Source organism: Impatiens glandulifera, chromosome 1, assembly GCF_907164915.1.
Source record: "Impatiens glandulifera chromosome 1, dImpGla2.1, whole genome shotgun sequence".
NCBI classification, from domain to species: domain Eukaryota; kingdom Viridiplantae; phylum Streptophyta; class Magnoliopsida; order Ericales; family Balsaminaceae; genus Impatiens; species Impatiens glandulifera.
Genome location: NC_061862.1, coordinates 76,530,341 through 76,547,224, shown reverse-complemented (window position 1 = coordinate 76,547,224; position 16,884 = coordinate 76,530,341). Strand labels below are relative to the sequence as shown.

The following is a 16,884-nucleotide window of genomic DNA, read 5'->3' as shown; positions in this document are numbered from 1 at the left end:
TTTTGTTTAAGGTTTGCTCAACGTATATATTAGTGGAGGGATGATCTAATTATCCAGTGTGTCATAAGTGATGATGTTTATTAACCATAGGATAAAAGGTTTTGCATGAAATAAGCACGTCTATAGCCTAGGTTGTTGGTCATAGACCTGGACCATGAAAGATATCAGATCTTCACGTCTTTTTAGGTGTGACCATTTTACTTTGAAAAGGTAATGTTTCAGAACAGATAAGTTTAAACACAGGTAATTATTCCACTTTTGTTCGAAGACCAAATAATCTGAGATAGACTCTTTCCGAACCGGTCAGTTATCAGTTGTTCGTCCCGATGCGGTTATTTGGTGCATGCACTAAGTAACCGGTCGGTTTACTCTGACTGATAGACCAGGCGGTTCTTCCATAGATACCTTAGGAAATTTGGGATCCTATAATTTAGGAGGAACTACCGGTTTTGTTTGTCCGAACCGATTTCCCTTTTAAGCATCCTTAGGGATGATCTGACTAATGTCGGTTAAACCGAGTGTGAGTCTGAATTGAGAAAACTTAGCTTCCTGTAGGGGCTTTGTGAAGATATCGGCTACTTGTTGATCTGTTGGTACGTATTCCAGCCGGATATGCTTCAACATGACATGTTCCCGAATGAAGTGGTGCCTTATGTCAATGTGCTTGGTTCTAGAGTATAGAACCGGATTGTAGGTGATTGTTATGGCACTTGTGTTATCAAAGAAGATTGGAGACTCTTCGGCTATGACACCGAAGTCCTTCAGTTGTTGTTGGATCCAAAGAAGTTGTGAACAGCAGCTTCCGACAGCTAGGTATTCAGCTTCTGCGGTTGATGTGGCAACTGATGTTTGTTTCTTGCTATGCCATGAAACAAGCCGATCACCTAGGAATTGGCATGTTTCGCTGGTGCTTTTTCTATCAACCTTGCAACCTGCATAGTCTGAATCTGAATAATTTGTTAGGTTAAAAGATGAGTCCTTTAGATACCACAGGCCGACGTCAGGTGTTCCCTTTAGGTATTTCAGGATTCGCTTTGCGGCTGTGTAGTGGGATTGTTTTGGGTTGGCCTGGAATCTTCCACTTACACTGACCGCAAACAGAATGTCCGGTCTACTTACTGTCAGGTATAGAAGAGAACCGATGATGCTCCGGTAGGCGGTCAGGTCTACCGCTTGACCCTCATCATCTTTGTCCAATTTGACCAATGAGCTCATTGGAGTAGCGGCTGAGGAGCATGTATCCATCCCAAATTTCTTTAACAGTTCTTTAGTGTACTTGGGTTGACTGATGAAAGTTACTTCTTCGAGTTGTTTAACCTGAAGACCTAGGAAGAAACTTAATTCTCCCATCATACTCATTTCAAACTTGTTAGTCATCAGGGTTGAGAATTTATCACATAGCTTAGGATCGGTTGAACCGAAGATGATGTCATCTACATAGATTTGAACAAGTAGGATATGTTCCTTTTTCTCAAACTTAAATAACGTTTTATCCACCGAACCGATGGTGAAGTCATGTTTTAACAAAAATGCGGTTAGTGTGTCATACTAGGCTCTAGAAGCTTGCTTTAGACCGTATAAAGCTTTGTTTAACCAGTATACATGATTGGGTAGTTCAGCATGTTTGAAACCGGGTGGTTGTTCAACATATACCTCTTCACGTAGGTTACCATTCAAAAATGCACTTTTAACATCCATTTGGAAAACCTTAAAATTTTTGAAGGCAGCAAAAGCTAGAAAAATCCTAATAGCTTCAATCCTAGCTACAGGGGCAAATGATTCTTCAAAATCAATGCCTTCTTCCTATTTGTAACCTTGTGCCACTAATCTAGCTTTGTTCCTCGTGACCAAACCGTCTTCATTGAGTTTATTTCTAAATACCCATTTTGTTCCTATGACCGGTTGATCTTTCGGTCTAGGGACTAGGTACCAGACTTTCTTGCTCTCAAACTGGTTTAATTCTTCTTGCATTCCCAAGATCCAATCCGGATCTGACAATGCTTCATCCACTCTTTTCGGCTCAATCTGGGATATAAAGGCGGAATTGAAGTATTCCTCTAGAATTTGACGCCTAGTTCGAACAGGTTATGAAGGGTCACCTATAATTAGCTCAGGAGGATGTTTGGTGTTCCTTTTGAAATTCGGTTCAGGGATGTCTACCAAATTACCGTTTGCTTAATCAAGGCTAGACATATCGGTAGGCTGAACAAAGATGTCAGGCCGACCAATTTCCTCGGTTTGGACCGAAGTGTCAGCTTCCTGTCGTGGGACAGCTTGATCCGGCTGGGTTTCATCATTACCCATTTGGTCATGGACAAACCGCCTGAAAACCGGAATTTCATCTTCACTATCAAAATGGATATTGTTATTTTCCAGTCTGTTGTGTAGATCAAAGCATGATGCAGTGTTACTTTCAACCGATTCATCGAAGACAACATGAAGTGATTCCTCCACGGTTAAGGTTCTATTGTTATACACTCTATATGCTTTACTCACTGCTGAGTAACCTAACATGATCCCAGTATCAGTTTTTGCATCAAAAGCAGAAAGATAGGTTTTACCATTTATGTGAATATAGCATTTACAACCGAAAATCTTAAGATACTTGAGGTTGGGAACTCTATCAAAATATACCTCGTAAGGTGTTTTGTTATGAAACTTATTAATTAAAGACCGGTTTTGTGTATAACATGCAGTATTGATAGTCTTAGCCCAAAATTTTTGAGCAATACCCAAATCGGCTATCATGGACCGTGCGACTTCCTTGAGAGTTCGGTTTCTTCTCTCGGCCAGCACGTTTTGTTGAGGAGTCCTAGCACTAGACAACTCGTGTCTAATACCGGATTCATCAAGAAATGCGGTTAAAGTACTGTTGGTAAATTCGGTACCTCTATCACTTCTAATGCTATTAATGCGTGTTGATTTTTCATTTTGCAAACGTTTAAGTAGTGTGATCAAATTTGATGCGGTTTCACATTTGGATGGTAAGAATATTACTCATGTAAATCTAGAGTAATCATCAACAACTACCATGGTGTAAAGCATACCTCCTAGGCTGATGATCTGAATCGGTCCAAATAAATCCATGTGAAGAAGATCTAAGCATCGGTTAGATTGAATGTGTCTTTAACTTTTAAAGGTTGACCTAGTTTGTTTACCCATTTGACATGCTGAACAAACCTTATCCGTATTAAATACTATGTCAGGAATTCCGTCGACTAACTTTTTACCGCGAATATAATTTAAGGTTTTCATGTTCAGATGATTTAGTCTCTTATGCCACAACCAGGTTTGATCAGTCTTGGATATCATGCAAACAGGATATTCTACTTTAGTTTTCTAGTCTACCTTGTAGATATTTCCTAGCCTATTTTCGGTTAGTAGTATGGTACCTTGAGAATTCTTAACTAGGCATGCATGTTTAAGAAATTCTACAGTGTATCCAGCATCACACATTTGACTAATGCTTAGTAGGTTAAAACGTAGGTTTTTAACTAAGAGTACATTATCAATTGTGAGGTTACCATGGACAATCTTACCCTTGCCCACAGTTCTACCTTTTGAGTTGTCACCGAAGGTGATTAGTGCACCGGTTTCTATTCTGATGTCGGTTAGAAGGTTGTTGTTCCCGGTCATATGCCTGGAGTAACCACTATCCAGGTACCATTTAGAGTTTCTTAGCCGTTTCTTTAAATCCTGCAAAATGTACATATTTACAACTATTTGGTACCCACATTTACTTGGGTCCACATGCGATTAGTCCCTTGGGTATCCAAACTTTGACAAACCGGACAGCTTTCCTGGTCAATGTCTTAACTATCTTTCTGGCACTCGGTTTTGAGTCTTTCGGTTTTCCTAAGAAGGCCTTGTGTGGGGGTGATCTTAGGTTTGTCCTATGCGGTTGTGGGTTGCCTTTTCTATTATTGAACAGGTTGTCTTTCCTTTTCTCAGGGTGAAGCCATTTCTCAGAATCAGTTGGACCTACATAGGTTAGTTTTTCTTCCGTATAATAGGCGGTCAATTCTTCTTCAGCGGTTAAGGAGCTTCTTATAAAACTTATAAAGGGAAGATCATCCTTTGTGAGCCTTACTTTGTCTACGGGGTTTTGGTTTTGGGATCTATTGTTTTTGTAACCTAGACCAAACATGCAAGTGGGGTGTCTTTTATAACTACACATTTTCTTTACTATTTCACTAGATCTCTTATATGCGGCCATTTTATACTGGAGTCGGGCATTTTCCTCCTTGGTCAATTCTCGAACTGGCTCATCAAGTTGTTCGGTTTCAGAGGATAATTCAGGTGCAAATTTGGTTTCTAAGGTAGGAGTTTCATCAGGTTGTATGATCTCTGGTTCGGCTAGAATGGGTATTTCTGGTTCTGTCAGAATGGGTACTATAAGGTCGGCTCTAAAGTTGGGTTGCTTAGGTAGTAGGGCTAGTAGGTTCTTATACTCGGCTATCATATCATTTAATGCATTATATAACTCATCTTTAGTAAATTCTTCACAAGGAGAGTCAAATACCTGTTCCTCATTTGCCATGAGACATGTGAGTTCATCATCGCTGTCACTGTGAGCCCATAGGCTTCCTCCATCATCGGCTATCAGTGCTTTCTGAACCTTACTTCCTTCACCGATTTGTTGATAGTTATTTTGGTTATTTTGATTATCCGGTTTCCGGTCATCCCTCATCGGTTTTCTGCATTCCCACTTGAAATGTCCCAAACAATTACAGTTATAGCATCTTACATTCGATTTATCACCATAGTTGTAGTTGTTTGTCGGTTGGCTCCTTTTCATGAACCTCCCAAATTTCTGTGCGAGCATTGCCATGGTATCTTCGGTGAACTGTTCGGCGGTTCTGATCGGTGCAGGTGCAACCGCTTCTGTGGATGTGATCAATGCTCTGGTTGAGGTTGAGGCTGAAACTTCTTCTTCAGTCCTAGATCTCATTTCGAACTCATATGCCTTAAGATCTTCGAACACATCATGTAGTTTCATCTTACTTAGGCAGTTTGATTCCCTCATCACCATTGTCTTTATATCCCATGCACTTGGAAGAGATCTTAATGCTTTCATGATAACTTCCTTGTTGTCATACCTCTTTCTAAGAGTTGCTAGCTCATCTAACACACATGTGAATCGGTCACTGTATTCTCTCATTGTTTCTCCTGGTTTCATCTTGATGCTTTCAAACTTTTGAGTAGCTACCATTACCTTATTTTCCTTGGTTCTTTCATTTCCCTCATGAATCTGTATGACCGTTTCCCATGTTTCCTTTGCAGTTTTGCAATCTTTGATCTTGTAGTACGTGTTTCTGTCCACACCGTTGGAGATCCGGTTTCTTGCATGGTTACCCAGGTTATTTCTTCTGCTATCTTCAGCTGTCCAATCCTTCATGTCCTTGTCAATGATTATTGGTCCTTTGGCTATTATAAACTGCATTTCGTCATCCATGGTGATTAAGTGCAGGTACATGCGTGCCTTCCAGTTGGTAAAGTCATCACCTTTTAGCATTGGTGGCCTATCGAAAGACATGCTTGCTTGAGTATTGAAACTAACTGCTCTAATACCAATTGTTAAGATCTAGGTCGCGGCTGGGGGACCGAGGTTGGGCCAGTTAGCGCGTCTCACTCAAAGGTGGTGATTAATCCGGTTAGAGATTAACACCGGGGTTTCAATACTACACAAACTGTCACAAACCCTTGAACCAGGTTCAAGCGCGGAAGAGGTTTGTTTCAGGTTGAAGCAGCACACTCACGAGATAGGCAGAACCAGTTTTGGATAAGACAGGTTTGGAAGTTGTTGGGTCGGTTTTGTAACTCAGTGATTCGGTTTAGGTAGTGTAGGGTCGGTCAAAGCGGTGTAAGTAGGTTAGTACAGATCGGTAAGAATGTAGAACCGGTAGAAAGTAAATAACAAGACAGGTTTTTATGGATGTTCGGAGATAAAACTCCTACGTCACCCCTTCCTCTCGAAACCGCGAGAAGGTTACTCACTAAGGAATACAAACACAATCCGATCGAGACTTATTTCCTCCTCGATAACACCCGTACAATTTACACCGAAATTGTAAATACACACTTCAATTTAGCACTTAAGCTTTTCTAGAGATAGAACACAATCTTATCACTTGTAAATTAATTGTCCACTGTGTCCCGCATTTACTCCTCTTCAGCTCCTCCTTTTATAGGTGAAATGTGCCAACGGTCACATTTCATTTCCTTGAATTTGATTGGTTGAGCAGAGGTTCAGTGTTTCAGACCTGGCGGTCAAATTTTCAGTTCTGGCGGTCTTTTCTTCCAGTATGTAGGTCAAACCGGCTAGGTTTGTCTTTTACTCAATGTGGTAACTGTCGGTTAGACAGTTGTCTATACTTGGAAGATTGACTTTCTGATTTATCCTGAAGTGGAAAGATCCTGTAGGACGGTTTTCTGCAGCCTGCAGACTTTCCTCAGACTTGTATGAATATGGAAATGTTCAGTCTGTTCCTTTGGTATCATTCTCAACAGATACCCAAAGTATCTTCTTATGCTGGTCGGTTATTTGTCTTAACCGGATGGCTTCCGGGCTGGTCGGTTATTTGTCTTAACCGGATGGCTTCTGGTTATTGCTTTGGCTTCTGGTTGGTTAATGACCGACTATCTGGTGTTTCCGGCCTTTGGTTTTGACCGATCTTGCCTTTTTTGTGCGGTCATGTTTATGGTCAGTTTAGGTGTTTGACTGGTTGAGCTTCTTAACCGGTTCATTGATTTGATCGGTCCGGTTCTTTGTCTGTTCCTACATGGGAAATTTATTTGTGTTAAGTTCTATTAATTGGTCAAATTTTATCTAACAACGATACCACACATTTCGGGACAAGAAAGGATGGGTCAACCCTAAACCCTAAACCAACTATTTCGGGACAAGGAAGGACCCTTTCTTATCTCGAAACAAACCATTTCAGGACAAGGGTGGGTCCTTTTTGTCCCGAAACCTACCATTTCGGGACAAGGAAGGACCCTTTCTTGTCCCGAAACCAACCATTTCGGGACAAAGAAGGACCCTTTCTTGTTCCGAAACCACTAGATCTGTTTAAGGTACCTTTCGGGTTCAACAGGGGTGGATCTGTTCAGGTTAAGTTCTTCATCTACTAGGTTGTTCAAGTTCGGTGCTTCGGTTTCCTGAAAATTCAAACAGTTTAAATCCATAAATATATCTGTAAAATGTAAATCCTAGATCTGTAAAATCTAAACCCTAAATCTGTAAAATCTAAACCCTAGATCTATTAAAAAAATAATAAAGATCCTTAAAAGGGATACCATGGAGAAGTAAATGCTGCCGGAGAAAAGAAATAAATGCAGTCGGAGAAGAGAAATAAATGCAGCCGGAGAAGAGAAATAAATGATGTGTTTCAGAGAGAGAAAGAAATGCAGAAATATAAAACCCTATTGGATTAAAGAGGATATACAAAAATGTAGGATTCGTGACCTTTCTTTAGCTAACCGTGTTTATCATACCTCATATCTTTAATACAATTTTTTCTCTCTCCTTTCAATACTATATAATGAATCTATTTATTATTTATTTATTTTAAGAAAAAATAAATTAATAAAAAATTTAATATAAATAAAAAATTTCTCACTTGAAATTGTTTAAATTTAAATAATTTATTTCCTATATTATTTTATTCAATATTATAAAATATTTTTAAAAAATAAATTAATTGACTCTTAATTTGAATATAACTAAAATCTAAAAATCATGTATAGTATTTAAAATTGAAATAGATAAGTAAATATATTTAAAATAAAATTATTTAAATTTATATATATTTGTACAACTAACTCATTTTATATATATATTATAAACATCTTTTAAATATAATTTAGTTTTTAGTTAAATTAAAATTGAATGTAAATTAATTTATTTTTTAAAATATTTTATAATATTGAGTAAAATAATATTTAAAATATAAATTTATTTAAATTTAAATAATTTTGAATAAGAAATTTTTTATTTATATATTTAAAAAATTTCTAAAAATGATGAAAATTATTTAAGCAAATCCACCAATAATATTTTTTTGACATAAAAATAAAAAATATAAAAAAAAAATTACTCAATAGGTTATCGAGCTCGTAAATTTTCGATAAGAACGATTAACTCTTCAACTGACTCTACCGACTTTCTAAAACGAATATCATAAAACGGCATAATAATATCATTATGGATGAGTACGATCATTGAAAGCTCGACAATTTCTCTCAAACCAGATAGTCCACGAAAAAATAATTGACATGTTAATCCAAATATGTAGGTATGTCATATCAGCCGCATCAATCCAAACTTTTCAGAAACTACTCAAAGACTCGGGTATAACTCAATAAATTCCAGTAATACTTCACAAAATACTACAAATATTAATCACCCAATCGACAATGACAAATAAGTGAGTTGTCAATTCAACTTTCTCCTGACACATACAATAATGGCTAACTATAATACAACTTTTTTTTTCATGTATTATCCGTAAGAATTCTATTGTGAATAATGTTTCATCCAAAAAAAATTATATTAAAAAATATAAAATTATTATAAAATTATTTTAATAAAATAAATAATTGAATAGAATTATGATCTATAATACTAAAAGAGAGAGAAAAATGTATTAAAGATAAATATTAATAACAAGTACATGTTCTAAATTCTAAATGAGATTTATTCTTATTGTTTATTATATCAATATGAAACTAACTACATTAAATTGGGGTTTGGATGATTTTGAGTTTTTGGTCCTTATGATTTTTGATGGTTTCTCAAAATAATTTTATATGGTGTTTAACATCCAAACTTATTTATATTTTTCAATTTTTTAAAACTAATCTAATCTACTAGTAAAACTAATTTATTTTATTATGTTAAATTATTAAATATATTTTTAATTTAATTATTTATATTTTAATATAATATATTATATAATAAGTATTATCATCACTTAATATTTTTACAAATATTTACCCAATACATACTTAATTTAATATATTTTAATAATTATAATATAATAATTTAGTAATGAATAAAAATTATTACAAGTATCTTATATTTAAATTATGACGATCTTCTTATTACACCTCTCACAAATTATGTTTCTTTATAATTATTTATTTTAATTTCGAAAAAAATAGTTATTACAATTCTTTTTTGTTTCTTATTACAACTCTCACAAATGATGTTTCTTCATACTTATTTATTTTAATTTCGAATAAATTAGTTATTACAATTCTTTTTATTTGCAAGTACTATTATTTATTAACAATAAATTTGATAATTAAAAAGTTATTAATTTTATATATATACCTTAATATAATATTTAAAATTATATATATTTAAATTTATTACAAATATTAAAATATAAAATATACAAAATGAGAAATAATTACAGTATATACTATATAATATTATATAAAAACAATAATTTAATTGTGTAAATATACATATACATATAAAATATATAAATAATTAAATTTTTAATATATATAATAATAAGTTATATTATTAATAAAAATATTAAAAAAATATAAGTTAACTAAATTTAAATAAATTAGGTTAGTTTGAAAAAAAAAAAATTAGTTTAAGAAGTTGAATATCAAACTACATCATTTGGAAATCACTTAATGATTTGAGTCATATTCATACGACAAATAATACATTTGGTAATGTTGTTATTTTAGATTTTTATTTGATTTTATAAGAAAAATAAGTTATTTTGAGTTTTTTTTTTAATTAGTTGAGTTAATATAATATTTTTATATTTAAATTTTATAAAAAAAATATAAAATAATAATATTTTAATATTGTAGTTAACAAATAAATAAATATAATAGGTAACACATATTAATTAATGCGATTCAACAATTAACTAATATTTGAAATAAGAATATTAAAGATATTTTCATTTTCTTTCGAAATTATATTTGTATTTATAGTTATTTCAAGTCTATTTTACCAGTATATTTAGGTTATGTCTTTGTATATGCAATTGAAAAGTTACAACACACTTCAAATAAGATAACTATTTTTTTTCAAATTATTATTTTTTTTTTTTGTCTAACCTACTTTTTTTTTCATGTCTAAAAGATAACTTACATCATAGTAGCTCTTGATGTTTTTTCTACATTTATTTTTATATTTTAATATATTATGATTCATTTATTTTAGTGATTATATAACTTGTAATTCAATAAGTTTTATAATAGATTTGTTTTATTCATGTCTACTTTAAAATTAAAGATGTACATTATACCTCATATCATATATTTAAGTAAAATCCTAAATACAATATTCATTAAGGTGTCTGAATTTAATTTGAACTAAAAACCCTCTGAATGAAAGAAAAAATTGTGGTAAAAATTTATGTTAGCCACAGGTGATCAGCCCTAATTTGGAATTTTATGCAATTTTTTTAAGAAAAAATTCTACACTTAAAACAATAATATAGAGATATATAATATTTTAATGTTAAAACTAATAAAAAATAATATTTTAGCTAAGTTATTTACTTCTTTTTTTAAAAATAATTTTTAAGAAATATATAAATTTTAAGTGGTTTCTCATAAGATGATACTATGCCTAGATATCGTTTTTTTAAATAGTTTTTCCGCTTCTCGCAGCTACACTTTCATACCTTCGAATATCTGGTGTCAAATTGTCGCCCTAGTGACATTTATTTATGTATGCAAACATTTAAAAAAAATATATGGTCACTAATTGGCCATGTGTATTTTGTAAATATGTTCACAATAATCATAAACTACCCCATAACAGTTATATATGGTCACCAAGACTCAACCACTATTAATAGGACAAGGAATATTTAAACTCAAACACCTCAATACAATATTTACATTGTATAAAAGCTCAAAATTTTCTTTATTGTAATAAAAAAAAACTAAAGAGGAACCCTTACATAATATGTCGGCAATGAGACAATTTTAATTGATTTAAAATGTGATTAATTGATAAACTCCTTAAATTAGTTTGAGAAGGTTATAAGAAAAGTAAATAAAATAAAATAAAATTTCCTTTTCTTATAAATAAGAGAAAGTTATGATAATGGTTTTATATTGAATTTGAATAGCAAGAAGGAAGATGTTTATCCCTACTATGCACCAGAAAACAAAAATATAAATCAAAAAAAAATTAAAAAATTTATAATAATATGTATTTAATGTTTAGAATTCTTAATAAATCACGAATAATATATTAAAATACAAAATAAAACACTCTCATTTTATATTTTATTCAATTCGGTAAAACAACTCATTTCTCACATATCTCATCACATATTTTTTTTCCAATGAACCTCTTATCTCGTGACCTTACACTTTCACTTTAGTCTATCGAATATCTGATTCATATTTTTTAATATCTAGCATCGTGATCTCACACACTTTGGTCAATCAAATATTTGATTTATATTTTTTAACCACTTTTAATTATTACTAGCCTATTATCCATCAATAAACCACATCCCAATCACACTTGATTAAAATGTTTTACTTGTTTTGTTATGTTGTAATTACGAAACATACCTAACCGTTTTAAGTTTATGGACGGATCAACTATAATCCGACTCAAATATTCATTTACTCTCACATATATAAATATATATATATATATATATATATATATATATATATATATATATATATATATATATATATACTCACCTTACTATTTTTTTTATTATGGTCATGAATTATTTTGGAAGAGATTATTGTGAAGTTGTATTTACTGAATGAGAGTATTGGTGCTCTCATATTTTTTTCATTGATCATATCTTCATATTCCTTACATTAAACTTCCCAATTATCTCAAATTGACCGACATCACATCATGACATGATAAAAACCCTAACAATTAAATATAACTTCCCTTTCCAAGTTGAAAATCAAGAAAAATGCAAATATTTTATTCTTAAACTCTCTTTTGTAATAAATATAATATCGAAACTGATATAATTTACTCTTGTCAAAGAAGTTTTTTTTTTATTTTTCTTTTAAAATTTATTAAAATTATCGAAATAAAGAGACTAAATATTACGAGTTTAATTTTCACATAAAATGTCTTAAATTGAATTGAATAGATGAATATAAGGATATGCTATATTTTTAACATTAACAAAATTGTAACAACCATTTTAAATTTTAAATTCATTGTGCTATCTTTTTCAATATTAATTTTTATTTTAATTTTTTATTTAAGTTTTTAAAAAAAATATTAATTCACTCTATTAAGAAAAAAAATGAAAAAATAAATTTGAGGCTGGAAATTAGTAGTCCACACGGCAGAAAAATCTGGTCGGGGGACCCACTAGCATGTGACCCATGTGTGTATATTTTTTTCTTATTCCTTGTTTGGAACTCATCATTGATGTCTGCCTATAAACTTTTAATTTTTCTCAGGAAAGTATAATTAAATTAGGAGAATATTATTAACTTTATAATTATTCTGTATTCTTTCACTCATGGACATACCCAAAGCATATTTAAATGACAATTTATGTTAAATCTTATTTAAAAAAACTACAAAATAATAGTATAAAATAACATTTCCCAAGATTTAAAACATAATGGAGATTATAGTACTCTATTTATAAATAGTCATTTTTTTATCTGGTAAAGGTAAATAAATATTTTTAAGATAACATTTACCTTGATTAGTTAAGTGTCAAGAAATTTAGTATTCTAAATTCTAATTGAAAGCAATATATCAAGTGTGAAGTTGTCTTGTTGTTTTAACTTAGAGGTACTAAAGAAAAGCTGGCCCTTGACGCCCAAAACAAGATAACAAACAATACTAATTTTAGCATAAAAAAATTATATTATTTTTTATAAAACATGCCAAGAGACTAAGAAATAACTAAGAAAGCCTAGATTGATTGGTTTGTTTTAAAGTTTATTTAAAAAATATTGATAAGCAATGATTTTGAAAAAATGAGTTTTTTTTTAATGAAAAAACTTACAAAAATATTAATATATATAATGATAATTAAAAAAATAGAGTATATTTTAATATTTTGATTATTAAATTAGATGTAATTGATGAAAGAATTGATGAAATTATGTTTGATTATGATTGTTTTTTTTTTTTTAAAAAAAAAGAACAAATCTTATGTGTGAGACCGACCCAATACGAAAAATATCTAATTCACTTAAATATAATATTGAATAGAGCTTTAATATAATAAACTTTTATGTATTATAGTAGAATATAAGATGAATTCAAATGACTAAAACATATTTATCCACGGAAGAGAATTCAAAGACATACCAATTGATATTCCGTCTTTGATTCCTATTATTATGTTTGTATTTTTATAGTTTATTTTGTTTGAGAAATAACTAAATTGATTAAAATTAGTTTACAAATCTGTAAAATATGAAATATTGATTGCATAATATTAGATATAAAAAAAAAAAATATCAAACCAACTCAATACTAATACATCAAATTCGCGCTTAATCATATGTAAAGTCTTGATAAATTATTTGAACTTATTAGTGTCAAATTTAAGGGTCAACCACTATGTATAATGTATAAGTTACACAATTTTTTTATACTTATTTTTTTTAAACATTGTGCATTTCCATTAGTAAAAATGCATCATCATTTGTCTATTTGTCTATGAGCTTGGCCGACTTGTCTCTACTCCTAACACCAAAAGTCCCAACATGTGAAACATACAATATACAAATAGAAAGTAATTAAATACTAATATTTTTGGCATAGTTTAATTTTTGATTCCACCTTAAATAATGATGCTTATTCTTTTCTATTAATCAAATTGAATGTGGTCTAATAGATGAATTCTTCGTTTAATATTGCTTATATAATTTGTTCAAGGACACATGCTATCTTTTTTTTTCTTATAAAAATCCCTATAAAAAAATCTTACATTAGGAAATTAAAGATGTCAAATTTAATTCATATTAAGAACTTAATAAATTAAAATAAAATCATATTTACTTCATAAATTAGAAAAAAAATATTATTGTATTTTTAGAAATTATATTATAATAATAATTTTATTTAATAACTCGTTAGGATAAGAAAAGTAAAACAATTATTTTTATTAATAACGCCGTCAATTAAAATGAGATAATAATTTAACCAATTGAAAATACAATTAACTACTTTTTCATTATAATCCCAATAAAATATCTAAATAACCCAACATCAAACAAGCTTTGTCCTTATAAAACGACGATAAAATTGGATGTCCTGTTTTATGGATTCTATTATTGGCCGCTCAAAACTTGTACTATTGTGTTTTTAGGAATCAATGCAGGCCAATATAAATAAAGTTTACTTAAGAGGTTCAAAGAGAGAAAATTAGAGCTCAAAACCAGAGTTCTCTTTATTCACACTCCATCTACAGTTTAGGCAAGCTGTTTAGATCTTTACTTAGCTATCTTTTTTTTTCTTTTTCTTCAATTCAATTTGAAAAAAAAATCCTTCTTCAATGGAGGATCAAGTTCACATTGATTACCTTCCTTGCACATCTTCTTCTTCTTCCTCTTATGACATCATAGAGTCTAAGAAATCTTCAAACGGAAACGAGAAAAAAAGACATAAAAGGGACGGCGGCGGCGGCGGCGGCGGCGGCGGCGGCGGCGAGAAGAGTCATCCTACATACAGGGGAGTAAGAATGAGAGCTTGGGGGAAATGGGTTTCTGAGATTCGTGAGCCGAGGAAGAAATCGAGAATATGGCTTGGGACATATGCAACGGCGGAAATGGCGGCTTGTGCTCATGATATGGCGGCTTTAGCTATTAAAGGTGAATCGGCTTACCTTAATTTCCCAGAATTGGCAAACGATCTGCCTCGTCCAGCTTCGGCTTCTGCTAAGGATATTCAAGCTGTTGCAGCGGCTGCCGCAGCGAGATTCTCCGATTCCGCAGCCGCTGGACAAGCTGAGTTTAGCGGAGGAGCCGAGACGAGGACGATTCCAAGTTGTCACTCGTCTACTAATTTGTTAACGGCTTCATCTAATAATCATAATAAGAGTACTAAAGAATCGTTGAATTTTGAATCAAGAAAGGATGAAGAGGATTTGTTTTTTAATCTTCCTGATCTATCATTGGACGGTTCAGATCTAAACGATGGATTTGGTTTCTTTTCTTCCAGCTCATGGCAGCTGGCTGGAGCTGAATCAGGTTTTCGGCTTGATGACCCTTTCTTTTGGGAGTATTAATTATTATTATTTTAATAAAAGTAAAGGTCCTAACTTTAATTTCACCTCTTAAAATTATTGGTGCACAATTTGGAACACTTCTTAGTAAATTTAAGTATGATGATGTTTATAATTGGAAATATGCCTAAACTTCTCATTTTACATTTTATTTTAGCAATCAATTAATTGTTCATATGTTATGACATTTAATTGATTAGGGATTAAACTAAACTTAAACCCAACTCAAAAAAAGAAAACTCATTACCTTTATATATCTCAATAGTTTATTTTAGTATTTTTTGAACATGTTGAATTATCTTTAAATGCTTGTTTTTTACTCAATAGCTTATTTGACATTACATAAACTAACATAATAGGACTTTTTTTTTAAAATTTATTCAAAAGTTGATCCATATGATGATCAAGGATCAAATTGGGTTATTTTTTAAAATAATATTCAACTCTACCAAGACTTACCTATCACTATATGTCCAATAATTAAAATTGGTTGGATTACAAATAGGGACAAGAAAAAAAAAGTGGAGGAGAATAGTTGAAATTCCCTTTGATAATAATTGAAATAAAATGACAAAAAAGAGTGCATACCTATTGAAAGATAAACATAGGTTCTACAAGAACACTGGCGCAAACGCAACAACAAACTTATTAAACTGTATGTATGTATGTAGGATAGTAGACAAAAACTAGAAGCACATATCTTAATTTCTATCTCGACTTGTATTGACTAGAAACAATCTATCCATGAGTTATCACATGTAAACATGTTTAACATCATTTTCCCCAAAACTTGCAGCAAAAATAGAGCATTTTCTATGTCGTGATCCAATTATCCTTTGAACGCATGGATTGCAGAATAGATGGTAACATTTCATAATAACCGCCTGAGAAAAACAAATAGAGTTATGTAGACATGAATTTGAAGTTCCAAGAGATGCGTTTGATAAAACTGAAAAAAAAAATAGTGATGAATGAATTTTAAATGCACCTTGTAATCGGTCTGGTTTATCTTTTCACCTATTTTCTCTGTTGGGAAAAACGTATATATTCTATTCCCTACTTGTTTGAAAAACTTAGGAGCAGAAAAAGTATAAGTAAAAACGGAAATAAATAACATAATGCACACAATATTTTTACGTGGAAAACCTCCTCAAATCAAGGAGTAAAAACCACGTGACTTTACGTCTAGTTCAAACTTCACTATAATCAGAGTCGAGAATATAAACAAGGTATAACAACCTTTTTATACCGCAGAAAGATTAAAGTGAATAACCAAAAAGATACGACATTTGGTCCCAAACAAGTCAAATAAAAAACTCAAATTAGGAAGAATCTTTAAGCCCAGAAAAACTCCGTTTGAGTCTCCGATCGTAAGTTTGATGACCTGCGCGGCTGTAGGCAAAAATTTGCTACAAGATTTTATCTTTCTTCATCTTTTTTAATTTTTGACTTCTACTTCTTGATGACGGCAACCGCTCTTTAAATACTAGAGCAATTAGGTTATAACATAACCCTTTAAAATATTATAATACCCTTAATGAATTAAAAGTGAACTTGAACCACTATTGGGTCTTTTTCATAATTGGGAACCCAAATAAAACTCAACAAACTCCTCCCTCACAACTATGGGAAAGATGTCGTCAACCCAACG

General features: G+C 31.4%; 1 protein-coding gene across 1 annotated transcript; it reads left to right on the top strand.

Annotated features, from left to right (window-relative positions):
• The first annotated feature begins 14,377 nt into the window (after window positions 1–14,377).
• LOC124921800 (ethylene-responsive transcription factor ERF034-like) lies at window positions 14,378–15,333 on the top strand. The gene has a single exon (XM_047462501.1). It carries the CDS (start codon window positions 14,505–14,507, stop codon window positions 15,234–15,236), a length of 732 nt encoding a protein of 243 aa, XP_047318457.1. The 5' UTR covers window positions 14,378–14,504; the 3' UTR covers window positions 15,237–15,333.
• Window positions 15,334–16,884: the final 1,551 nt, after the last annotated feature.

Coding starts and splice junctions, on each gene's coding strand:
- LOC124921800 (XM_047462501.1), top strand. CDS start 14,505: ATGGAGGATCAAGTTCACATTGATTACCTTCCTTGCACATCTTCTTCT.